Raw genomic sequence first — 25,346 nt, forward strand, 5'->3', positions numbered from 1 at the left:
GTGTGTGAGAAGTGGAAAGAGACTTCTTAGCTGTGTGCATTATTGTGTCTCGTCCTAGAGGGCTGCAGCATGCTGTCATCCCCCCCTGTTGTCCACTATGTAGCTATAAAACAAATACTACTGCTGGAATAAGTTTACAGGTCTTTGGTCAGCTAGAGAGGCCAGAATGGAAGAATCTTAATGCATGGAGTGGAAAGCAGGAGGGGCCATTTAGATACGTTAAGGCATTAAAGAATATTTTCAAATGTGACACAAGGGTTTCCCGGCAAAATATATTTTTTTAAAGGGTTGGGAGAGGAAACTCCAGGTACTACAAAGTGATGTTAAAGGTTTTGGTATTTGACCTGGGTAAGGGCATTGTACATTTAACCAGTGAGGAGTTTATCAGCCCTTGTTAGAAAATCATAGCCCGAAAAGCCTCCGGTTGGACTTTGATCATCCTTTTTATCGCATTTGGGTTATGACATCATTAAATCCTCTTTGAAGAGCCCAATAATAATAATAATACAAATTAGCAAAGTGTTTCTTTTTGAAGAAGGGAATAGTGCCAGCAGTAGGGAGAGACTGGAGTCTAGGAAGCTCCTTTATACAGAGTCAGAAAGATCTTTGGTCCATCTAGTTGAGTATTGTGCCCAGAGGCTGGCAGAGCCTTTGCAGGGTTTCAGATAGAAGTGTTCCTGGGCTCAGCCTGGAGTTGTCAGAGGGCGAACCTGGTCTCTACTGCATGCAGAGCATGTGCTCTTCTCTTATACTACGGCCTGAGCGCCACTGGTGCCATAAATGAGCCTTACTCCCATTCCACTAAAATCTGAGACTAGCACAAGCAAAGCCTGCCAAGACTGTTTGGTGGTTTCTTTGTAACATCATCAAGTTTCAGATTTTACCATTCTGTATAAATGACAGACTTCTCAACGTCCTCCATTTCATAGAAAACAAATCAATCCCCAGCTCCTTTGATCAGAACGTGAAAAACTGAATTCTACAAAGATCAGACTGCAAAGGTAGAAGTTTATTTCTCTTTCACAAACTGCAATCCACAAAACCACTCCACCAGCAAGATACCAACGATGTAAAGAATATTTTTTTAAAAACAGACTCGCCAAGGAAAGCTGTACAAATGTCAAACACAACTGCACAAAACTTGTATTCTTGGTTCTCTTCAGTGGTTTAGGAACAATGAGCAACAAAAGAGATGCGTCAGAGCTTCCACTTCCTGCCTCTAATCATTGCATTTGGAGATTGGATGGAATTGCCACTGGCTTTTTTACTGCCATTGCCCCTTAATGGCAGGAGTAGCGGTGGGGTAGAGAAGGAACCTGTGGCCCCCCAGAATTTGGTAGACTCCAGCTCCCACCACCCTCAACCATTGCATACTATGGCTGGGGCTTATGGGAGCTGAAGTCATAACAACATTTGGAGGACAACATATTTCCCCATCCTTGCTTTAATGGCCGTCTGACATATTGAAATATAACAGGTGGAGCTTTTCCTGCCCCTCTGTATATGAGAAAAAGGTTTGCCTGCTACATGACTCTCAGGGTGCTGGCAAGTATGGGAACAGGGCTGTGTTTTTGTTTGTGTAAGTGAAAACCTTAAGCCTTGAGTAAGAACAAGGTAAAAACAAATTATAGCCTGCTTTTGTATTGTAACGAAAAGAGACGGCACAACTATATAACCACAACCTAGATAAATATATGGAATAATAAAAGTAATTCTTAAAAAAAAATCTTCCAGAAGGTGGTAAGATTCAGGTGGACTTCCAGAGGAGAGCCACCCAGAATCCTGAAATAAAGATGCCTTTATTTCGAAGTCAAACTAAATCTGTTCATCTAGCCCAATAATAATAATAATAATAATAATAATAATATTTTTTTATTTATACCCCGCCCTCCCCAGCCAAGGCCGGGCCCAGAGCGGCTTACAAGCAATAATAAAAACAAGATGAATGATTACAACTTAAAAACAAAAATAAAATACATTAAAATAATGGAACATTAAGATATTAAAATGTAGCCTCATCGCAGGAGGAGAAGGAAAAGAAAGGAAAAAAAAGAGAGGGAGGGAATCAAATTGGCTCCAAGCCAAAGGCCAGGCGGAACAACTCTGTCTTACAGGCCCTGCTATGGTGACTATGGTGACCGTCAATGACTCTTCAAGGTCTTAAGAAAAATCTGACCCCAACCTTTCTACTTGAAATCCCTTGACTAGCAGTGTTAGGGATTGAACATGGGGCATTCTGCATGCCAAGCATATATTCTGCCACTAAGCTGTGGTCTCCTTCCCTTTCTCTTCCATCTCCTTTTAATACAAAAACAATGCTAGCCAGCAGCTGCTCCAAACCTGCTCACGGAGACCGTCATGGCATGAGCAGAGGCGGTCTGTTGTGTAGAGCTTCATACAGGAGGATGGAACCTCATCACAGAGGAGAGGCCACAAGGAGCCAAGCCATGTTCTAGAACAGGGAATCTGTGGCTCTCCCAATGTTGGAGTCCAACTCCCATCAAGCTTAGCTGGTATGGCCACTGTTATGTGAATTGATGGACTGCAGCCGCTGGAATCAGTCACCCCTTTCCTACAACAAGGAACTACCGGTAATGTCTTCATTTGTAGCTGAAACCATGGGAGAGACCTGCTAGAACGCTAGGGGATCTATAAGACCATACTGTGTGGTTATTAAAACATTTCCATTTGCACATACACCCAGAATCCATGAGCCATCTAACATGCCTATCCCCCCCCCCCTCAAAGGCAGGCATTTAACAAAGTGGTAAATTAATGAGCTTTCAGGTGCTTTGCATTGGCCATGGGAGTGATAGGCTGAAGTGCCGCTCTTGCCTTTTCCTCCCCTCTGCAGGTCAGTTCCCAGAATTGTGTTGCACTGTATTTAGCAGAACCCAGCGTGGAAAGGCTTTGAATTTTCCCACTGAGTTCTATATGACGAAGGTAACTGGGCTGCAACCTGGAACACAGTTAACTGGGTAAAAACAGACATTGGGAATTCCAGGAGTGGAAGAGGGGTTAACTCCCCGTTTTCCAGAACAGAAGAGTCACGGTGGCACCAACAGTTTTATCCCCTCTGAAGAAACAAACGTGAATCCTCCAGCTGCCAGGCACCATTTTGTTGCTCCTTAAGCCTGATGGCAGGATAAGGAGAATGTGGAGGTGGCATCAATGTTTTATGGAGAGGGAGGAGGGAACAAAAGCAGGAGCTACGGTAAGTTCAGTGGGGTGCACCGGAAGAACAAAGGCTGGACCCAGTCCCAAATCCACACCTCAAATTTTGCTAGCAGTACGCTTACCATGATTTTTATATATCAAGATAACAGTCCTGAATTTTGCCTCTCATACCCAAGCATTGTTAATGCTCCAGTGTGACTCAAAAATATCACGCGGGGAACTGACTTTCAGGAAGTGAAGCATAGACTGGCCAGAGAATTTTATGAGTGGAGGGGAAAGAAGGCAGGGCATCAGTAGAGAAGCATATTGCCCTCTCTGCACCCACAAGCCAAGTATGAAATGCCTCCTGATCCAGTAAAATACCATATTTTTTGCTCTATAAGACTCACTTTGCCCCTCCTAAAAAGTAAGGGGAAATGTGTGTGTGCGTCTTATGGAGCGAATGCAGGCTGCGCAGCTATCCCAGAAGCCAGAACAGCAAGAGGGATTGCTGCTTTCACTGTGCAGCGATCCCTCTTGCTGTTCTGGCTTCTGAGATTCAGAATATTTTTTTTCTTGTTTTCCTCCTCCCAAAACTAGGTGCGTCTTGTGCGTCTTATAGAGCGAAAAATACGGTAGCCATTTCCTTTTTCTACAGCCAGGATTTTTTTTTTAAAAAAAAGATTCAGGCTAGTATTGGCAGCCCAGAAGAGCCTCTATTCTCTTGGGTGGGGTTATTCTTGAACCCTGAACACTGATCCTAAACCTCCACTGCCTGGTGGGATGTCTTTGGGAGAAGAAAAGGCTAAGGAGTAAACCCTACACAAATCCAGAGTGGAGTCCCTTATTGGGTTGGGTGGTGCCTTGTACAACACCTTCTGGTAACTCTTGCAGCCAAGCTGGTGCCAATGTACGGCTCTGCTTTCCTTTGGAACGCATCAGCGTGGCCGAGGGTGGAGTCCTGTTAGTCTGGCAGCCCAGAACCTCCATATTCACTGCCCAGGCTTGTACCCCAGGGAGGCCACTTTGGTGTGGCTAATGCAGCAGTTTGGTTGCTCTAAAAACATAGGGTGGCAGTTTTGTTTATCTACACAAGAACCAACCAGGCGGCACTGTACCGATCCAACGCCAAGTGCAAGCGTAAGGAAGAAAAGAGGCTTGTAAATTTGTCTGAACTGCGGTGAGTTTGCTTCCACACACTAATTATGACTATATTGTTTCTGCCTTCTGTCAGGGACGAATTTCCGAAACCAGGTATGTTAACCAGAGCATCTTTTAGCCAAAGGTTGAATTTGTCTCCTCCCCCCCCCCCACCTGTCTGACTAGCAAGAATTCAAGAGGTGAAAGTTTCTCTGGATTAATGCGATGAGACAAATTGATGGAGGGTCTCGCTAGCTCTGTGTCTCTGAGTACCAGTTGCCCCTGACTGCAAGCTGGAGATGGGCTGTTGCCTTCATGTCTTGTTTGGGTTGGTGGCAACTGGTTTGCCACAGTGAGAACAGAATGCTGGACTAGACAGGCCTTTGGTATGATCCAGCAGAGCTTTTTTTTTTTTTTTAATTTCACTGATGGGAGGAAAAAGTACCATCTGCTGAATTTGATGGTCTGGCAGCTGTAAAAATCACAGGAGCACCACCGAGGTGGGATGGGGTGTGGGAAGAGTGACAATCTTACCTGAAACCTACTGCAAGACTATTACTTTTATAATGGGGCCTATGGGAACCTATGCCCTAGATCAGTAATTTCACACAAAATGTACATATTTAAATGCTAAAAACATAACCCAACATCCATTCCCAGAAGCCTTTTTCAAATAAATTTTCACGGCTTTTTTTTTCAACATGAACTCGCTGGACCCTGGTTCCGGCACCTCTCAGGTGGGCACCATTGCCTTTCTAAGAGAACAATGGAGGCATTAGTGGTAAGTTCCAGCACCTCTTTTTTCTAGAAAAATAGCCCTGGAAATTCCTGTACAGTGGAACCTCGGAAGCTGAATGTCTTGGAACTCGAACGTTTCGGTTCCTGAACAATCGAAAACCCGGAAGTGATTGTTCCGGTTTTCAAACGATTTCCAGAAGCTGAACATCTGGCGCAGCTTCTGATTTTCTATAGGACGCTCCTGCAGCCAATCAGAAGCCGTGCTTTGGAAGTCGAACGGACTTCCGGAATGGATTCCGTTCAACTTCCAAGGTACAACTACTGGTATTAAAGCCAATATTTCTCTTGTTTGTCCACCAACTATTTTTACACTGCATCTCTCACTGTCAGAGACAATTGTGTATTTACAGGCTGGTTACTTAAAAGCTGGCCAGGTTATCACCCATGTTTAATGCCCTAGTTAGCAATTAGTATTTACTGGGAAGCTATTTTGAGAACATGATAGATGGTATCAAGCTGTCCCCAGCCTCAAGAACCTTCAATTCCTCTGCACATATACTCTTGCCTCCGAGTTGGCAGCAGTGGGCGCTGCTTAGTGGTCAGATTCGGGGTGCCCTGTTGCGCTCCAGACACAATGGATGCTGATCCCTGTGTTAAGGACTGACAAAGGGCAGCAAGCATGGTTCTTTGTTTTAGCATGTGAGATAGAGCCCTCTTATGACCTAACGGGTCTCTTTCGCTCTCAGCAGTTTTGATCTTCTTTCTCCATGGCTTTGCAACTCTCGCCTTCTGCTGGGTCTCCCAGGGTGCCCCATTTTTCACACTGATGGTTGGAAGACTTCCAAAAGTTATCAATGGTGTGATGGGGAAGAGCCTAGGAGCAAGCTAATTCTGCAGCCTGGCAGTTGTTTCAGGGAAGCAGAAGAGAGACCCGGTCGTCTTTAGAATCTTACAAACAATTGATTCAGGCACTGCACGACCCACTAGAGGTCTTCTCAAAGTTCCAAGCCAGAGTGGATTTCTACGTGCAACTCTCCCGGAGTTCCTTCTCAAATTTTTACCAAGCCCGACGGCATCGAGTCGGCTGCCGCGGCGGAGTTATTGCATGTGGTTTCATAGTCTCCTTTTTCCCCCACTGGAGGCAAGACAGACATCTGATTTTCAAAAGCTGGTACCAGGGGTGGCAGGTGTTGCACATCCTAGACATACGGGTGAGGGAAGGATCAGTGGTTACTGGGCTGGGAGGGGGGAAGCATGTCCAAAGAGGGGGTGTGGGGTGTTTGTGGCTCCTGCTCGAAGCTGCAAGATGTGTTCTACAGAGGGAAGCAGCTTTCGACAGCCTCTGAGGGTGGAGATGCGGAAGGAGGCAGGCAGAGAGGGGCAATGCTGGTCAGTGGGGCTTCTCGGGGCAGGAGTGTGGTCCCGTGAGCACTCAGGGACTCGGTGTATACCTGAGCCTGGCACGAGATGACCACCTTGCGGTAGAAGAATTTGGGAGTTCTAGGAAGCCGCCGCCGAGGCCCAGCTCTGGAGCCGCACAGCACTTGCCAACTTGCCATGGCTTTTCCGTTGCAGAAGAGGCGGGGGAGCTTGTGAATTGCAGCCAGGCCTGGGGAGGAACCAATAATAGAGCACGTTGCCTTGATGCAGAGAGACCCCGGAAAAGCTCTAAAACTTTCTAAAAAGAGCGTCCCTTCTGCGCAGACGGACGACAGCTTTTTAGCCACTGGCAGAAAGCAAAAACAACAACAACCCAAAACAGAATTGTGCAACGGCCTCCAAAACGAGAGGAAAGCCCTGGCCCAGCTCCTTTTGCAACAGCGGGGGAAAGGAAGGGAAGAAATGAGCCCATGCAAAACTCACGGCACTTTAACCCCAACAGCCACTCGCAGGCCCCAAAGCCAAGGCTCAAGAAGCAGCAGTCGATGCAGGGAGGCATGGACATGCCACAACATACCATATACACCACTGAAGAGGCCCACCGCAGTGGACAGGCACCTGACTGAGAGCCAGTGTGGTGTAGTGGTTAGAGTGGTGGACTCGTAATCTGGTGAACTGGGTTCGATTCCCCACTCCTCCACATGCAGCTGCTGGGTGACCTTGGGCTAGTCACACTTCTCTGAAGTCTCTCAGCCTCACTCACCTCACAGAGTGTTTGTTGTGGGGGAGGAAGGGAAAGGAGAATGTTAGCCGCTTTGAGACTCCTTAGGGTAGTGATAAAGCGGGATATCAAATCCAAACTCTTCTTCTGTGGGCTGAAAGACACACTCATCTCAACCTGAGCCCTCTTCAGGGATGAAATGCCTTGACTGTAGGCCACTATGAGCTTAAATGCACAACACACGGTGAAAGGAAGCAATACTTTTGGCAAGAGCTTTGGAGGAGGCTGGTGTCTGATAAAACAAGGCAGTCCAACTGTCTCCATGGTGTTTTATGGGCTGAGCAAAGCTACATATATATATATTTTTGCATGTTTGCAAACATTAACATTCCCCTGTGTTTCGAGTTTGCTGATACCTCTCTGTTGTGCACATGAAGAATAGTGGGTGTGTACTTTGTACACACGAGTGCTGTATATTATGGGCAGTTCTGGCCTGTCATGCAACTGTTAAAAACACAGGCATTAAAGACATTCCCTTGGAATGGAAATTCAGTGACAAGGCAAGTTTCACCTGTTGGATTCAGTCCATCACACAAGTGTTAAAGGCAAAGGGTATTTTTAAAGAAGACTGGCAAGCCTACAATGGCCTCGGAGGCACAAACCCTATTTGACCGATTATTTTAAGAGGCCACGAAGGCCCAATGGCAAACTCTACCCTTACCAGTACATTACGATTCCGTGCGTTATACTCAATTATACTCAGAGTGGATCCATTGAAATTAACAGACCTACATTAGCAATGGCCATTAATTTCAATGGGAGGAATTCAACATCACGCTAAAACAAACCTTTTGGCAGTGCAAACATTTCTGTTTGCTTGACAGAATGACTCCCCCCCCCCATGTGCTGTTCTGGGGTGGTCCCAACCACACACACCCCAAGCTGATTTTGCCGGGGCTGGGTGTCCCTATGTGCCAGCAGGAGTCCTTGCGCTGGCTATCAATAGCAGAGCTAGTTAGTTGGATCCAGCCCAACTTTTAAGTAAAAGTTTAATACAACCCCCAGTATTTATATGGCGAACTGCCTGCTCCTGAAAAATGTCCTTTAACTCATGGAGAGCTATTGATAAGAGGACTGTGACTTCCGGCAGGGAGAGGGGCTTGCATGTATCTTTCATGATTGTAACACGCAAATACAATGAATGCCTCAAGAGGGATAAGCAGGAGTCCGTTGTGATGATAAGGAATTTCATTAGAGTGAAAAGGGCCAGCTTTAAAAACTTTTTTTTTTTTTTGCATTAAAGAGCACCCCTACCCATGAATGATATTTAGGATCATGTTAACGGAATACCTTGCACCCGTGCTTAGCTTATGAACACAAGAGGAGCCTGCTGGATCGGGGCCCGTCTAAGTTCAGCATTCTGTTCTCATACCACCTCAGCTTGGTCACCTGAATTTTGCTAGTCAGTAGCTTATTCGTGCATTCTGCTTCAGTCCTTGAAGAAATATTTGGTATACACTGTTGTACCTTCCTACTTAATTCAACCAAATGGGTGGTTCCTCGACCACAGAAGTTTGACGGAAGGGCAAGAAGTGTGCTGATGCATTAAGAATGGAGATGGAAGAACCACAGGGAGGAGGGGAGGTCAAGTACCACCACTCCTGCTCCGTTGTTTCACAATGCTACCCAAATGGAGGGACAAAAACAACAGCACAGTAGCAGACAAATCAGTAGCAAGGTAGGGAGGACGGCTAGCCAGGCAGAGACTCGGGAGGATGTTGGTAAATGTCGTGGCTGTGGGTCGCAAGGCAGGGTTGTTCAACTGGCTGTTTGGGCAACCTCTTGGATGCCCATAGTCTAGCCTTTTAGACCTCTTTGCCTAAATCCCACGTGCTTCTGATCTCTCGAGTCGCATAATTTCCTCTGAGATTCAGCCCGCTCTGTTCCAGTGGGCTTGGAACCAAGCAATCCCTACATCAGGAGTCACCAACTTTTGGGTTCTGGGGGGCACATTGGGAATGTATTGAGAAAGAAACAAAATGGCTGCCAACAGGGGGGTAAGGAGAGGACCCATTTGCAAAATGGCTGCCATTGTGGGTGTGGCCTGTCCCAAAACATCCATTTCAAAGAAGGTCAATGATCCTAAATACAGTCGTACCTTAGATCCCAAACGCCTTGGTACTCGGACATTATGGCTCCCAAACACCACAAACCCAGAAGTGAGTGTTCCGGTTTGCAAATGTTCTTTGGAACCTGAATATCCAGTGGGGCTTCTGATTGGCTGCAGCAGCTTCCTGCAGCCAATCAGAAGCCACACTTTGGTTACTGAATGTTTTGGAAGTCGAATGGATTTCCAGAACGGATTCTGTTCGACTTCCGAGGTACCACTGTACACTCATGGGAAACTGTTTCTATCCTGGGTTCTGAGAACCTTCTCTGCCTCCCAGGTGTCCTTGGAATCAAAGTTCTTCCCTTCGTATCATGGTTTCTCTCCACCTCCCTTAGTCCCTGCGTTGCTCTTGACTCCTAGCACTTTCCTGCCCGCCTTGCCCCTAGCAAACGGAGCCTTAGTTTTGCCCTCCACACAAATGCCAAAGGCGGTTCATCCGACCTCCTCCTCTGGCCCACTCCCTGCCATCACACACTGTGGCCAACGTTCCTTCAAAGTCCTTTATTGGGATGGAGTGTCTAGCTCTTAAGAAAACATGATTCCCTCTCCATACAACCCCACGTTAAGAAGTGCTGCCCAGACCCTATAAATATATATATCTATTTATATATATGTAGCATGATTCCTGCCTGCGGCGACAAGCCCCGAACGAGGGCTGCTCCTGGGTCAATGGGGGCTCCTGCCCTCCCTCTGCTGCCGCCTCCTGATCATAGACGCTCTGATGGCAGTGAGTTCGGTGGCCGAAGCTAAATCCATGCCCGGGGGGGACGGGGGATTTGGGGGCACAGGTATGCTGTGCATCAAGTTCCGCAGGTGCTGCTGCACCCTGAGCCTCACGGGGTAGGCGGCAGAGAAGGGAGCGCGAGAGGCCAGGTCAGGAGAGAGGGGGAGAGAACCCATTTCCTGCGACCGCATCTTCAGCCACAGCTCCCTACCTGGCATCGGGGCTGCTTTGCTGGGCACCGGAGCCACTGCGCTGGCGCCTTTGGGATCCTTGGCCTGGTGGAGGGCGGTCTCCTGGGGGGCTAGGCTCTGGGAGCTGGACGTGGCACAGAGCTGAGCTGGGCCGGACAACTTGCCCCCCGGGACGACCGTGGTGGTAGCCATGCTATGGGCCATCAGCACCTTCCGGTTGCGTGGGTCTGCGTTGAGCTTGCTGGGCAGCTTGAACCTTGCGGACGTCGAATTGGGGACCTTGCTGCCAGGCGCCTTCTCCCGGGCTTTGTTCTCCTTCCCAGGAGCTGCAGGCTCGGTCGCCTTGCCGTTGGCGGACGCCCAGCACGGGGTGGGAGCTCGTGGGGTATCCTGGTTACTGCGCCGGTAGATCAGCTTGGGCTTGGGCGGCTGCGGCCCGCTGTTGTTCTTGGAGTCGCTAGGCACGGGGCTTCTCTGGAGCGGAGGCCTCTTGACAGTGGAGCCTTCTACCAAAAGGCTAGTGCCAACATACTGAGGGATTTCCACAGCTGCCTGTGGGGAGATGAGGGAAACAGAGTGAGGCTGCCAAGCACCCTTCAAGCTCAGAGGGGCAGGGCAGCAGGGATTCTCGTGGGCCCTGGCTTGCAAAGCTGCCACAAGGCTGATATCTCTATCCTGAGATGGGGGGTTGGGGATACGGTTTCATCACTGGACACTGAAGTCTAGCTCCGAGGGCCTTCTGGTGGCTCCCTCACTGCGAGAAGAGAGGTTACAGGGAATCAGGCAGAGGGCCTTCTTGGCGCCCACCCTGTGGAATGCCCTCCCATCAGATGTCAAGGAAATCAACAACTATCTGACTTTTAGAAGACATCTGAGGGCAGCCCTGTTTAGGGAAGTTTTTAATGTTTGATGTTTTATTGTGTTTTTAATATTCTGTTGGGAGCCGCCCAGAGTGGCTAGGGAAACTCAGCCAGATGGGCAGGGTATAAATAATAAACTGTTGTTGTTGTTGTCATCAAGCAGAAATGGTCCCCGGGATGCATCTGTGTCTGGTACAGAGCAGGCCCCCAAAAAGCTGTTCCCATACTGCGCCCACATACATGCTACAACGTGTCTTGAGAGAACCACTAGGGTGCTTGCAAAAAACTGAATTGTTAAAAAGGGTCCTGTGATGCTCCTTCCCATAAGCCCCCTCCAAGAACAGGTAATTCTGGAGCATCTCTGCATCAGAGTGAAGGAATGAGGAGGAGGCCATCCACTGCAGGAGGTACAGTACATTCAGAACAGTGTTTGCTTCCAATCTGGAAGGCTCAGTAGGAAGAGCATGAGATTTCTGCACTGCACGGGGTTGGACTAGCAACTAGAGGTTGCCAAGCTTGCTCGCTCCACTCATCCAGCCTGTCCGCCAACCCCTTTGCCAGCTGCCCTTCTCCTACACCTGACCAAACCCCACTCTCTTTACAGTGCTCCTCCCCTCACAGTGCATCCTAACCCCAACCGCCTTTTAACAGAGGGCAAGGGATGCTTCATAACGGCTTGCTAAACCGCTCTGTGAAGTGCCTCTCCTTCCTTCCTGGGCTGCCTGCCACCAGCAGTGCTTCCTTGCTCTCCTGCCTGTGTTCGTCACACTGGAGCTGGCATGGTCACCTACTGGTGGCCACATGAACTGCAAAGCACGACAACAGCCTTAGGTTTCTATATATATAGGACAGGGGTCTGCAACCTTTAAGACAAAAAGAGCCACTTGGACCCGTTTCTGAAGAAAAAAAACCTGGGAGCCGCAAAACTCGTCATTATAAAAATAACTTTTTAGTCACTTTTTTATTATTTCTTTGTTTGACCCCTCAGAATTACTCCTCCTCATAGAAATAAACGTTAAATTAACAAGTTACCTTTTTTGTGTGTGTGTGTTCTTCACTCCCCTTCAAAACAGTGACCAGCGTACATGCCCCCTTTCAATGCACTGACCAGCGTACATGCCCCTTACAATGTAGCGGGCGGGCGGGAAGGTGACGTCGGGATGGTGCGTGACTAATGCACGCACCGCCCCCATGTGACGTCACAGCCAGTACAGCGCCTGCCACAGTGGGGAGTTTCGGGGTGCACAATGCGCCTCCTCCCCTCGCTAGTATCCGCCCCGGAGCCGCGGCAAAGGTGTAAAAGAGCCACATGCGGCTCCGGAGCCGCAGGTTGCAGACCCCTGATATAGGAAGAAAGGGGAAGTCTGTGTGTGGTGCCGCCTCCCAACCAATCAAGGCACACTCCGTAGAGGAGAAACTCAGGCCTGCTTTGAGGTCCTGTCCCATTCCATGAGGCACTGGAGACAGCTCTGAATGAGCTCCCTTAGCTTTCTGTTGGCCATTCCTGCCAGCTGGCTCCTCAGGCAACTAATCAGCCTGCAAACCCTCAGTGCAGAAAGGATGAGCCATTTGCATTGAAGGCCACCAGACGGTGGCAGAGCAAGAACCCAAAGGAAAGGGAGGCAGAGCCAGTGCAGGGCAAATCAGGCAGACTGGGGAGATGCTTTATCCAAGCAGCTAATCCCAGTCCCTGAGGCTAAGGCAGCTGGGCCCTGTGCACTAACCTGTTTGTAGATGAGCTCAAAGTCTCCCGTGTTGCAGTTGCGATCGTACTTGCGATCGATGACCACACGCAAGGTGTCCTCCTGCACGCTGGCGCAAAGGCGGGTAGTGATGGCAGTGGAGGCTGCCATGGTGGGGCTGGCATTGATCTCAATCAGCCACGGCTGGTAATCTTCTCCAAAGAGGAAGTCTGCGCCGTAGAGCTCAAAGCTGTTTTTGCGGAATTCCACCAAGTCCTGCGAGGTCTGCATGGCGTGAATGATCGCAGCCTTCATGCCGGGCACAATCACCGTGGACCACGCCTCGGGGGCCCCCATCTGTCGCAGGTGGGCCTGGAACTGCTCGGACGACCACATGTTGTCGCGGGGGAGCTCAGAGTGGCGGTTCAACGAGTTCTCGTAGTGCTTCTGGATGGAGTTGTTGCACAGGTGGATGGAGCTGGGTTGGAGAGGAGAGTAAGATCAGTCCACAAGGAGCAGAGGTCAGGTGCATCGGGCAACAATACAGGATTGGGACCCGGGAGGTGTGTGTTCCATCCCTGCTAAGCCACAATAGGAACACAGGAAATCTGCATTAGGCAGAGTCAGCCCATCTATTTCAGCGTCATCTATAGGGGCAAGAGTGCAGTGGCACTCAAGGATTTTGGAAAGGAGGCTATCCCAGCCTTACCAGGAGATTCTGGGGACTGAACATGGCACTTTCTTCATGCACTACAGAGGCTCGCCCACTGAACTGCTCCCCATTCTCAACTCCTTCCCATCTATGGTGATCAGGGATACTGTTATGTACTGAGTTGAATAGGATCCAAAATGCAGCAGTCTGATTGGTCCTAGAAAAATAGGATTCAGAATGCAGCAGTGTGACTGGTCTGCAGGAGCCACCCAATCCAGCTCCAGATGGAAGTGAATACACAACCTGATTGGCCTACAGGAGAATTCCGGAATTAGCCAATCACGTGCAGCCCATTGTGTAAATAATGTATATAAAGCAGATACTTTGGGGGAACTTTCATTCCTCCTCCCACCATGAGCTGAATAAAGAGAATGAAATCCACTCTCGATTCCGAGTATATTTCAGATACTTCTTCCCTGTACGTGCTGCTGTCAAAGAAGCCTCATTCTGCATTCTAAAGTAGCCCTGTTCACAAGAGCTCTGCCCCCGATGGCTGACTTATCAGCGTGGTAACCACAGTACTTCTTGGGCATTTCTCCCCTGCTAGGCTCCAGCAAAGCACAAGGCATGACTGCTCTGCATTGCTTTGCATTCTCCCTTCCCCAAAAACCTCATCTCCCTCTACTTTAGCCCCACAGCGCCCTCCTGGCTCTCTGAACAAGCCCTATCTTCATCCCTCCTCGAAGTACTCTCTCCTTATTACTGCAACCACACCCAGGCTCCCAACTCCTTTTTCATGCTCATACTAGATATTCACTCCTTCTCCACCAGTTCTTTTTTCCTTTCTCTCACCCTCCATTTCTTCTCCACCCTCAGCTGCCCTCTCTTGGGGCTCTCCAAGATATTCAGTGGCCAGCTACCATCACATGCCTTTTCCCGGTTACATTATGCTGGTCAAGTTGTTTTGGCAATGTTTATAGAGCACGCTGGTCTGCACGAGAGCGCTGATTTATTTAATTTCACGCAACAGATTTCTCACCTGCTCGTCAGGGCACATTGCACTCACAAGGTGCCTTACCAAGAGAGAATTAAAACACACACATACAAAAATAAATAAATATTTAGCTTCCCAAGGTTTCAGGCAGGTCTGCAATCCACTTAAATGGTCAGAGCTGTAGTTCACAAAGTATTTACCCTGGAATAATACAGTGGTACCTCAGGTTAAGTACTTAATTTGTTCCAGAGGTCCGTACTTAACCTGAAGCACCACTTTAGCTAATGGGGCCTCCAGCTGCTGCCGCGCCGGGGGAACACAATTTCTGTTCTCATCCTGAAGCAAAGTTTTTAACCTGAAGCACTATTTCTGAGTTAGCGGAGTCTGTAACCTGAAGCGTATGTAACCCGAGGTACCACTGTAACTGGGATGATCCTGCAGAATTTAGAAGAGCGCAGAAAGCTGCCTTATACTGTCAGGCCAATGGTCCACCTAGCTCTGTAATGTCAGCACAGACTGGCAGCAGCTCTCCATGGATTCAGGCTGGAGAGATTCTCAATCCCACCTGGAGATGCCAATGTATAAGCCCGAGACCATTCTGCATGCAAGGCAGATGCTCTTCTGTGGCTCTGCAGTCCTCATGGGACATCAGTGAGACTATTTAAGACTGTGAGTGGCATGCACAGAACAAAGTAGCAGCATCTCTCTCTCTCTCTCTCACACACACACACACACACACAAACACAAACATAAAGCTGTATCCAGCCATGGAGAAGATAAGCAATGCAACACTCACGTGTCCAGTTTGTGTAGGGAAAAGGGCTGCGTGGAGAAGCGGATGTAGCTATGCTGGTAGAACCAGATGGTCAGTGGGTTCCAGTCGGTCACCAGGAACCACTGGCGCAGATCAAACTTGGTGCCAAAGATGAGCAGGGGGGTCTCAATGTATTTCTGCACCACCCACTTGCCGTCCTTTACGATCATGGGGTCGCAGTCCACTAGCTTCACTATCTCCTCCAAGCGGTCCATGCACATGATGCCTGTTGGGAAACAAAAGCCCTCACGGTCATGACAGATCCACGTCTGTTCCATCCCCACATCCTTGCCATCAGAGCAGTTCAGAGCAAAGCAAAAAGCTCAGGCACCCTTTCTGCAGAAGCCAGGCTAGGTAGACAACACCCTTTCCACAGCCGATGCATCGCAGACGGCAAGAGACACAAAGTGCATGTTTTGTGTTACTGGTGTCCAACCTCCACTCAACAAAGAGAACTTCTAGGGTGGCTGTGAAACTCACAAAGGTGGCAGTCATATCACACCAGGATCAGGAGCCCTGCATAACCAGGTGGTCATCAGGTTGTCGTGGCAGGACTAACACAATGCATTTTTATCTTTGGCAGTAACAACAAAAAAACGGTTCCAGAAAGGGCCTAGGGTTGCCATATTTTAAAAAGTGAAAATCTGGACATGACAGTTTAATGAAGAAGAACAAGAAAAAGAGGAGGAGGAGTTTGGATTTGATATCCCACTTTATCACTACCCGAAGGAGTCTCCAAGTGGCTAACATTCTCCTTTCCCTTCCTCCCTCACAACAAACACTCTGTGAGGTGAGTGGGGCTGAGAGACTTCAGAGAAGTGTGACTGGCCCAAGGTCACCCAGCAGCTGCATGTGGAGGAGCGGGGAAGCGAACCCGGTTCACCAGATTACAAGACTACCGACATGGGCTGCCATTTCAGCTCGAGGGCTGAAATTGGCTACGTCCAGGAAATTCTGGATGTATGGCAGCCCTAAGAAAAGCTAACAAATGTCAGTGATAGGAAAGGATCTGCCTTTGGGCTTACGATCTGAAAGTCACAACACAAAAATGAAAAGTGTTTTGGAGAGAAAAGGGGGGGGGGACAAACCCTTTGGCTCTCACCCTATAAGGCTGGTTCATAGTTGTGGGTTAACTCTGAGCAACCGCAATCTGCCACTAGGACAGGCAGCATTCACTGCAGTAAGCAAGTCCCTTCTCAGTCGGCCTTCACTGTTTCATTTGATTGTGTGAACTCAATAGAGAGGCCGAAAAAACCCTCCTCGCGTTTCAACTGCTGGGTGTCAAGACGCTACACTCTCTCCTCTCTAAGTCTTCTGGGTGAGGGCTGCACCAGTTGCGCACAACCAAGATTTTTTAATAACAGCAAACTCAAGAAGGGCACAATAGGGATGTGGTCAGGGTACCACTGCTCAGGAAGAAGCCCAGCATGAACAAGGCCTTTGCCAAGTCCATTTTTCCCCAGTCTCCCCCTTATATGCTCTTTTGGATCATCAAAGCACCACTCCTCTCACCTCTGCCCCGGGACTTGGCTCCTGGCTTCACAATCCATATGTTCCTGTCCCCTTCCATGTCCAGCTGCGGGACGACCTTGGACAGTCGCTGAAGGACGTCTTCGCACCGCTCGACGTGGGCACCCGTCTGCACCATCTGTGCCCCCTCGCTGCAAACACAAACACTCAGAACAAGGACCCCACCCATTCTCCTACCAGCACAATCTGCTTGGTTCGGACAGGCAGCTATTCTAGAAACGAGCTGCTGTATCGGACTCAACCGCAGCTTTATCTAGAAATTGGCACTGTTATGACCAAGTGGTGAATCTCAGAATATGGCCTCCTAATGGACCATTTCACCATTAACAGATTTACAGCCCTTACAGTCGCAGAGGGAACTCATGGCTCTCTAGATATTATTAGACACTAATGGGGTGGAGCTGTGTGTTAAACCACAAAGCCTAGGGCTTGCCGATCAGAAGGTCAGCAGTTTGAATCCCCGCAACGGGGTGAGCTCCCGTTGCTCGGTCCCTGCTCCTGCCCACCTAGCAGTTTGAAAGCACGTCAAAGTGCAAGTAGATAAATAGGAACCACTCCGGCGGGAAGGTAAACAGCGTTTCCGTGCGCTGCTCTGATTCGCCAGAAGCGGCTTAGTCATGCTGGCCACATGACCTGGAAGCTGTACACCGGCTCCCTCGGCCAATAAAGCGAGACGAGCGCCGCAACCCCAGAGTCGGTCACGACTAGACCTAATGGTCAGGGGTCCCTTTACCTTTACCTTTTAATGCCTATCAGCCACAGCCAGCATGGCCAACATGTCGAGGGATTGTGGGCAGTATCCGACAACATAGTTCCATTTGCGTAAGGACTTCTGGCTGCATCACGAACTCCCCCCCCCTTCCCCTATGCACCCCCGAAATCTGTTCTTGGGGTTCTCCCAACCCTCTGGAGGATATTTGGAGAGGGTGTGGGAACATGCAGGAAGAGCAAATCCTTGTGCTGATGGAACTACTTAAATGGGATACCACCCTATAGGCGTTTAGCCCAAAAACATAGAGTAGGCTATAGGTTCCCCATGCCTGGGCTTGGGATACGTGAGCATTTTCAACCACAATGTCTCAGGTGCTATAGAGCACCTGGGAGAACCTTCCAGGTGGCTCAGATTTCAGTACCCAACTGCAATCCCTTCCTCTCTCCATTGTTTCCCATGCCTAGGGCCTTCATATTCAGGTCCGACAGTCATATCCCTTCAGTCTTTCAGACATAGCCCTCAAATTTTGTTTTTTGATGATTAAAAACAAAGCAAAAACAAAAAGAGAGAGAGATTAAGAGCATAAGCATATAAAGATGAGCAAAACTGCCTAATTCATGTAACACAATTCACATAACCAACATAACAAATTTCTGCATGGACACTTCTCAGTCTCCTGATTCCTGCAAAATTTCGTTTGAAAATAGAGGAACATTTCCAGCTCTCACAATTGTGAAGGAAATGAAAGGTGTTCAAGGAGTTTCTGCTCAAAGAAAAAAATCCAGGTTTAATCTGGCAGGACCTCCCAGTAGCCAGGGAATAAGAATTTCTTTACACAATACAAACCCCAGTCCTTCCCTCAAGTTCTCCATTACCGTATTTTTCGCACGATTGGACGCACCGGACCATAGGACGCGCCTAGTTTTTTTGGGGGGAAATAAAGGAAAAAATTTTTCCCTTTATTTCCCCCCCAAAAGCAGGTCAGGGAAACCGAACCAGGTCGAGGAACAGCGGGATAGTGGCGCTGCGCCACCCTGCTGTCCCCCGAGCTTGTGGGGCTGGCTGATGTCTGCCTAGCGCGCGGGGCGCTCTGCTTCAGGGCGCCCCACCCGCCGGGCGGCAGGCTGCTATCCGCAGCTTGGGGAGCCTTGCGGGGAACTGCTGCAGGGCTCCCTACGCTGCGGATGTATGCCTGGCATGAGGGGCGCTCTGCTTTAGGGCGCCCCACCCGCCGGGCGGCAGGCTGCTATCCGCAGCTTGGGGAGCCTTGCGGGGAACTCCTGCAAGGCTCTCCACGCAGCGGATGTGTTCCCGAAGCGCCAGGCGCTCTGCTTTCAGGGCGCCTGACGCTCCGGGAAGCAGGCTGCTATCCGCAGCGTGGGGAGCCCTGTGAGGAACTGCTGCAGGGCTCTGCACGCTGCAGATGTCTGCCCGGCGCGAGGGGCGCTCTGCTTCATGGTGCCCCTCGCGCCGGGCGGCAGGCTGCTATCCGCAGCGTGGGGAGCCTTGCGGGGAACTCCTGCAAGGCTCTCCACGCAGCGGATCTGTTCCTGAAGTGCCGGGCGCTCTGCTTTCAGGGCGCCCGACGCTCCGGGAAGCAGGCTGCTATCCGCAGCTTGGGGAGCCTTGCGGGGAACTGCTGCAGGGCTCCCCAAGCTGCGGATGTATGCCTGGCGCGAGGGGCGCTCTGCTTCAGGGCGCCCCACCCGCCGGGCGGCAGGCTGCTATCCGCAGCGTGGGGAGCCTTGCGGGGAGCTCCTGCAAGGGTCCCCACGCTGCGGGTGTGTTCCCAAACGCCGGGAGCTCTGCTTTCAGGGCGCCCGACGCTCCGGGAAGCAGGCTGCTATCCGCAGCCTAGACACGGCTAGCGGAGCGCTAATCCCGAAGCTTGGGGCGTGCGGAGCTCAGCGCGCCCCAAGCTTCTGGGCGCCAGCAAGGTCTCCGGTAGCCGTCGCGGGGCTCTCCCAGGGCTAGCGGAGACCTTGCCGGCACCCAGAAGCTTGGGGCGCGCTGAGCTCCGCACGCCCCAAGCTTCTGGATTAGCGCAGTGGTCCGCTAGCCCTGGGAGAGCCGGGTGACGTCGCGGGGCTCTCCCAGGGCTAGCGGAGACCTTGCCGGCACCCAGAAGCTTGGGGTGCGCTGAGCTCCGCACGCCCCAAGCTTCTGGATTAGCGCAGTGGTCCGCTAGCCCTGGGAGAGCCGGGCGACGTCGCGGGGCTCTCCCAGGGCTAGCGGAGACCTTGCCGGCACCCAGAAGCTTGGGGCGCGCTGAGCTCCGCACGCCCCAAGCTTCGGGATTAATGCAGCGCTCCGCTAGCGGTGGGAGAGCTGGGTCTCCCACTCCTAGCGGATAGCTTCCTGAAGCCTGGAGAGCGAGAGGGGTCGGTGGGCACCGACCCCTCTCGCTCTCCAGGCTTCAGCGAAAGCCTGCATTCGCTCCATAGGACGCACACACGTTTTCCCTTGCTTTTTAGGAGGGAAAAAGTGCGTCCTATGGTGCGAAAAATACGGTAAGTCCTTGTATCTTCCTCTACATACCCAGTTGCTGTAATCCTGATAAAGGTAAAGGTAAAGGTACCCCTGCCCGTACGGGCCAGTCTTGACAGACTCTGGGGTTGTGCGCCCATCTCACTTAAGAGGCCAGGGGCCAGCGCTGTCCGGAGACACTTCCGGGTCACATGGCCAGCGTGACATCGCTGCTCTGGCGAGCCAGAGCTGCACACGGAAACGCCGTTTACCTTCCCGCTGGTAAGCGGTCCCTATTTATCTACTTGCACCCGGAGGTGCTTTCGAACTGCTAGGTTGGCAGGTGCTGGGACCGAGCAGCGGGAGCGCACCCCGCAGCAGGGATTCGAACCGCCGACCTTTCGATCGGCAAGTCCTAGGCGCTGAGGCTTTAACCCACAGCGCCACCTGTGTCCCACGTAATCCTGATAGGTGTAGTTTATTCCCCTGTTTGTGTTAGAAGATTGTCCCTTCAGAGTTTATGTAGGCTGCCCTCGTGCCATCGTGATCACATGAACCCAATTCCCAAGGATGCTCAGAGGGGGGAGGAAGGGCAGGAAGAGAGAAAGGAGGAAGGAGAAAGGCAGGGGCTGCAGAGAAGATAACGACACAAAGTTTGTGGCTCAGTCCTGCCCGGTGTGTCCTCTTTTGTCAGGGGCAAGCTACAAAAACCAAGCGCCCTAAATGCAAAATCTGTATGTGCGTCAAAAACCTTCTTTCCTAAAATGATTCTGCAAAAAAATTAAGTGGGGTGACAAATATTGCTAAACTGAAATGAGCACATACACACACAACAGGTTGCACCCAGGTGCTGTCCATGCATAAACAGAATGGACTTCCACTTGTGAAACATTATTTCAGCTTCCACTGCCTACCTCCAGCCTTCTGAATACCCTCAAATAAAGTTTTTTGGGGGAGCTTTGAGAGCGGGGTGGAGAGACGAGAGGAAGACGCAGTCTCCTTGCCCAAGTTAAAGTCAACTTGGTGGAGTCCACTCTATGCAAATGGACACAAATTTGCCCAAAGATCCAGTTCTGAAATTGGGGCTTTCCAGGTTCAAGAACAGATGGTTTTGCTGTGTGGTATATTCCAGGATCTCCTATACTTACTGGGCTAGCTGGTAGTAGCCACGTAGAAACTTTTCCCAGTGTGACTTTTTCATTAGCAAAGGAGAACCGGATTCTCTGTCAATGTCCTGGTGCCTCAAGCTGCTCATGTGTTCCTCACAGGCATGTATCGCAGTCTCAATCAGCTGGGATGAGAGCAGGACCCCTTTCTTCCGGCTGGTGTACTGCTTGACTTTGGAAAACGAAGGGTTGTTGAGCCAGTTATGCAAGGCACACAAAGCAAGACGGCCTGAGATACTGTTTCTGCTGCTCCCTGTAAATCACAGACCTTCCAACATTTCTCCCATGAAAATAGGGACATTCTATTCAATTATAATAATAATTTTACTATTTAGACCCCACCCATCTGACTGGGTTGCCCAGGCCACTCTGGGTGGCTTCCAACATTTATATATATATATACACACACACCCCTTCCCTATACAGGGCTGCTGTCAGATAGCTCAGGAGTCACATAACTCCATATCCTCCAACATTTCTCCAAAGAAAATAGGGATGTCCTAAAGAAAAGTGGGACATTTCAGGATCAAATCAGAAACCAGGATGGTTTCCATAAATCCAGGACTGTCCCTGAAAAATAGGGACACTGGTGGAGTGTCTGAAATCAAAGCAACACACACAAACAGTCACAAACAGAGACCTAGGTCTTTTTTACAAACAGATTCCCAGTTGTCAGGGTCTGGCTGGACACTGAGGAGTGGTGGTTGGAAACTGACTTGGAGAAAGTGATCAGTGATCTGGGGGAGCCTAAAGTCTACACCCAGCCACCCAGCTCACTTCAGATAAAGAAACTCCATAGCACTTCTTTCTTAGGACATTTTCACATGGAAGACTTGAAGCAAGCTCATGCTTCACTTAGTTTCTGATCTAATCTCCATTGGAAAGAAAGTTCATTTGCATGTCAAACACCTCTACTCCATTCTCTCTTCTCACACAGAAGAGACCAGCCCAACCATAGACAAGAGAAGGATCACTCCGCTGTGAAAAATACCTTAGAGAAAAAGCCACAGGGCTAATTTTGGAGGTAGCCCATAGCCCCTTCTCAACAGTCTTCCCTAGAACACAACTGATGGCATTAGCAAAAATGTAAAGAGAAAGGCAATTTATCACACGTTCTGCTTTCCCATCCAGGACCTTTTCCAGGTACTCACTGGAGACGGCAGTAGAGAAATCTCTGTGGCTGTTCCTTTTTTGAACACACAGCTCCTACCGCTTACCTGGAGTCTCTGGGAAATTTGGGGGCTCATTCTGATTAGCATCCAGTCTTGCCATGTTGGGTTCATTCCAGTATCGTTTCACCACCACTTTGAGAAGGCTCCTGGCCGCAGTCAGCTGGAAATCCTCTACCATAAAAGGGAGGAAGGACACATAATTCTCTGGTGAGAATCCAGAGCGGGGAGGAAAGGAACCCCTAAACTATCCTCCCTCCTCAACTGACATTTGAGGGCACCCATTCCATCCAGCTGCCTCAATGGAGGAGATGGGAAGCAGGGCTTGTTTCATTAGCTTTGCTGGAGACCCAGTTCCATCAGGTGTCTCCTGTCCCTGTGCCAGCTGGTCATCATATTTAGAAATTGATGACTGAATTTTTATTCCCTCTTCCCTCCCTCTTGTCCTTGCGTGTTGTGTTGTTGTTTTTTTTAATATAAGCCTGTAGGTAGGGACTGTTCTGTTTTGATTGAAGCAGCTTAGGTAAAGGTAAAGGGACCCCTGACCATTAGGTCCAGTCGTGGCCGACTCTGGGGTTGCGGCGCTCATCTCGCTTTATTGGCTGAGGGAGCCGGCGTACAGCTTCCGGGTCATGTGGCCAGCATGACTAAGCCGCTTCTGGTGAACCAGAGCAGCGCACGGAAATGCCGTTTACCTTCCTGCCCGAGAGGTACCTATTTATCTACTTGCACTTTGACGTGCTTTCAAACTGTGTTGTTTTTTAAAAACTGTGTTGTTTACCTTCCTGCCCGAAAGGTACCTATTTATCTACTTGCACTTTGACGTGCTTTCAAACTGTGTTTTTTTTTTTAATTAAGCCTGCAGGTAGGGACTGTTCTGTTTTGATTGAAGCAGCTTACATACAATCAAAACAGACTTCCTACTGCACTAAGACATACCATCAAAGTAGAAAGTATATCCCAAAACATGGTGGTCCTTTACTCTGGGATAAGGCATCTCTCATCCCGAGAGCAGGGAAAGCAAGGAGCTAGAGTCATGGAGTTTCCTTCTCTTCCCCACCCCACCAAAGGAGAGCATTGTGAACAGTTCTCACCAATAAAGGCATGCTTTTCATCTTCAGCTCCAAGGCGGTAACAACGTGGGAAAAAGGTATCGGCATCAGCCTGGTCAAACCACGGCAGGTTTCGCAGGTTCAGACACAGTCCTACCTGAGAAAGAAGGGATGGATGCCTTTGCAGCGGCTGAATTTCCCAAGTCTCCAAAACACACATACACAAGCTGGTTGGGCCCAGATCCTGCAGATTCCTTTTCCCAACTCGGAGCGCCATTCGCACTCTGCTAGTGTGGCCCAGACGTTCAAGAAGCAAAAACTCTGCCCACCTTGGTGGTGAAGGTGCCCGCCTTGGCATAGTGGTTCATCATCTGATCTTTGCGCAGGAGGCGGCAGTCAATGACATCACGCCGGTTGGTCCAGATGAAATAGGGGATCTGATTGCGAACCAACCTTGACTGCCAGGGAAAGAGGAAGGGTAAAAAGTAAACATGGAAGCCTAGTGAAACAGTACAGAAGCTGGTTAAAACAACAACAACGTAGGTGGGGGGGGGGAACTGGGTGCAGGTGACAGATCTGTTGTTGGGAAAGGTGTCCAGACCCAATTCAAAATGCTGGTTTTGACCGTTATATGGCCTTATATGGTTCAGGACCATTATACCTAAAAACTGATACCCTGAGATCATCATCTGAAGCCCTTCTCTGCATGCCACCTCCAAGGGAAGTCTGGAGGGTGCCAATGGCCAGACAGGTCTTTTCTGTAGTAGCTTCCATTTATGGAACGTTCTCTTCAGGGAGGCTCACCTGGCATTAACCTTGTCATCTTTTTTGGCACCAGGTGAAGACATTCCCCCCCCCCCGAACCTTTGGGCAGCCCTAACAATATGGTGTTGCACTGTTAAATATTTTTAAAATAATGTTCATATAACTGTTTTTGTTTTTTGTTTTCATTTGACTGTAAATCACTTAAGGATCTTTTTCTATTTGAGAAGTGATGTATAAATGGAAAGAACCCAAATCCTGAATAAATTTAGGTGATGCTGAAGAACACAAGGAGGGGGTCTATGATGATCAAACAGGCAGCATGTGTATTGCAGTGGTTAGAAAGTCTGATTAGGATTGAGGAGACCCAAATTCACATCTCTACAAAGCCATATAGCTCACTGGGTCTCCTTGGTCCAGTCACTAGCTACTATTTTTCCCTCCCTCCCCCCCCCCCCAGGACTTCCCTCAGCACCTCTCTCTGGTTTCTTTGCACATATTGTTCTCTACATACTGTAAAATTGTACGTATCATTGCCTTATCTATCATATATTCAACTAATAAATTTGTGGGTGTTTATTCAAGACCTGCCAAGGAGTCCAGATCATTTTGTTGTCTTTTTAGATAATTTGTAAAAAGCTCTCCTTCTTCCTTGAAGTCATGATTGTCCTTGTCGTGCAGTTTATATGTCAACTTGGCCAATTCCGCATAGCTCATCAGTTTTTCTAGCCACTTTTCTTTCGGTGGACACATATCCGATTTTTCCATGTGTGTTTAGTCCATGAACAACAACATGAGTGTTTTAAATTGAGCTGTATACAGTGGAACCTCAGATTTTGAACGTAATCCGTTCTGGAAGACCGTTCGACTTCTGAAATGTTCGAAAGCCGAGGATCAATGGGCAGCCGGCAAAATCCATTGAATAAATGGAGAAACACGCCTCAGAAGACGTTCGACTTCCGAGGCGTGTTTGAAAATGGAAGCAACTACTTCCGGGTTTTTGGTGTCTGGGTTCCGAATTGTTCGGTTTCCGAGATGCTCAAAAACTGAGGTACTACTGTATAAGGCCAACCAAAACGTCACAGAATAGTGTGCATGCTATTAACAATAGAACATGGAAAGCTTGCACACTGCCTTGTCACATTTGGTTGGCCTCTATTGCCTTAGTATGGATCTACTGATATTGGGAAAATCTGAATTATATGGAGGTGAGGGCTGTAACCCGGATGAGGACAAGATGGTGCGGAAGGCATGAAAAGCGTGGACA

The 25,346-nt window shown here is 49.5% G+C and overlaps 1 protein-coding gene across 3 annotated transcripts in view; it reads right to left on the minus strand.

Annotated features, from left to right (window-relative positions):
- Nucleotides 1-5,705: 5,705 nt before the first annotated feature.
- Nucleotides 5,706-25,346, minus strand: part of TTLL3 (tubulin tyrosine ligase like 3) — a 29,607-nt gene continuing 9,966 nt past the window's right edge. For all 3 annotated transcript variants that reach the window (XM_081901583.1, XM_081901582.1, XM_081901584.1), the window contains exons 8-17: nucleotides 23,647-23,775; nucleotides 23,360-23,474; nucleotides 22,314-22,439; nucleotides 21,079-21,268; nucleotides 16,735-16,883; nucleotides 15,205-15,448; nucleotides 12,805-13,240; nucleotides 10,241-10,772; nucleotides 6,486-6,643; nucleotides 5,706-6,233 (exon numbers count right to left, since the gene is read on the minus strand). In XM_081901583.1, coding sequence (XP_081757709.1) covers nucleotides 6,084-6,233; nucleotides 6,486-6,643; nucleotides 10,241-10,772; nucleotides 12,805-13,240; nucleotides 15,205-15,448; nucleotides 16,735-16,883; nucleotides 21,079-21,268; nucleotides 22,314-22,439; nucleotides 23,360-23,474; nucleotides 23,647-23,775 — 2,229 coding nt within the window. In that variant the 3' untranslated portion in view covers nucleotides 5,706-6,083. The remainder of the gene's footprint in view (nucleotides 6,234-6,485; nucleotides 6,644-10,240; nucleotides 10,773-12,804; nucleotides 13,241-15,204; nucleotides 15,449-16,734; nucleotides 16,884-21,078; nucleotides 21,269-22,313; nucleotides 22,440-23,359; nucleotides 23,475-23,646; nucleotides 23,776-25,346) is intronic.

This window comes from Podarcis melisellensis (genome assembly GCF_964234715.1).
Source record: "Podarcis melisellensis genome assembly, chromosome: 2".
NCBI classification, from domain to species: domain Eukaryota; kingdom Metazoa; phylum Chordata; class Lepidosauria; order Squamata; family Lacertidae; genus Podarcis; species Podarcis melisellensis.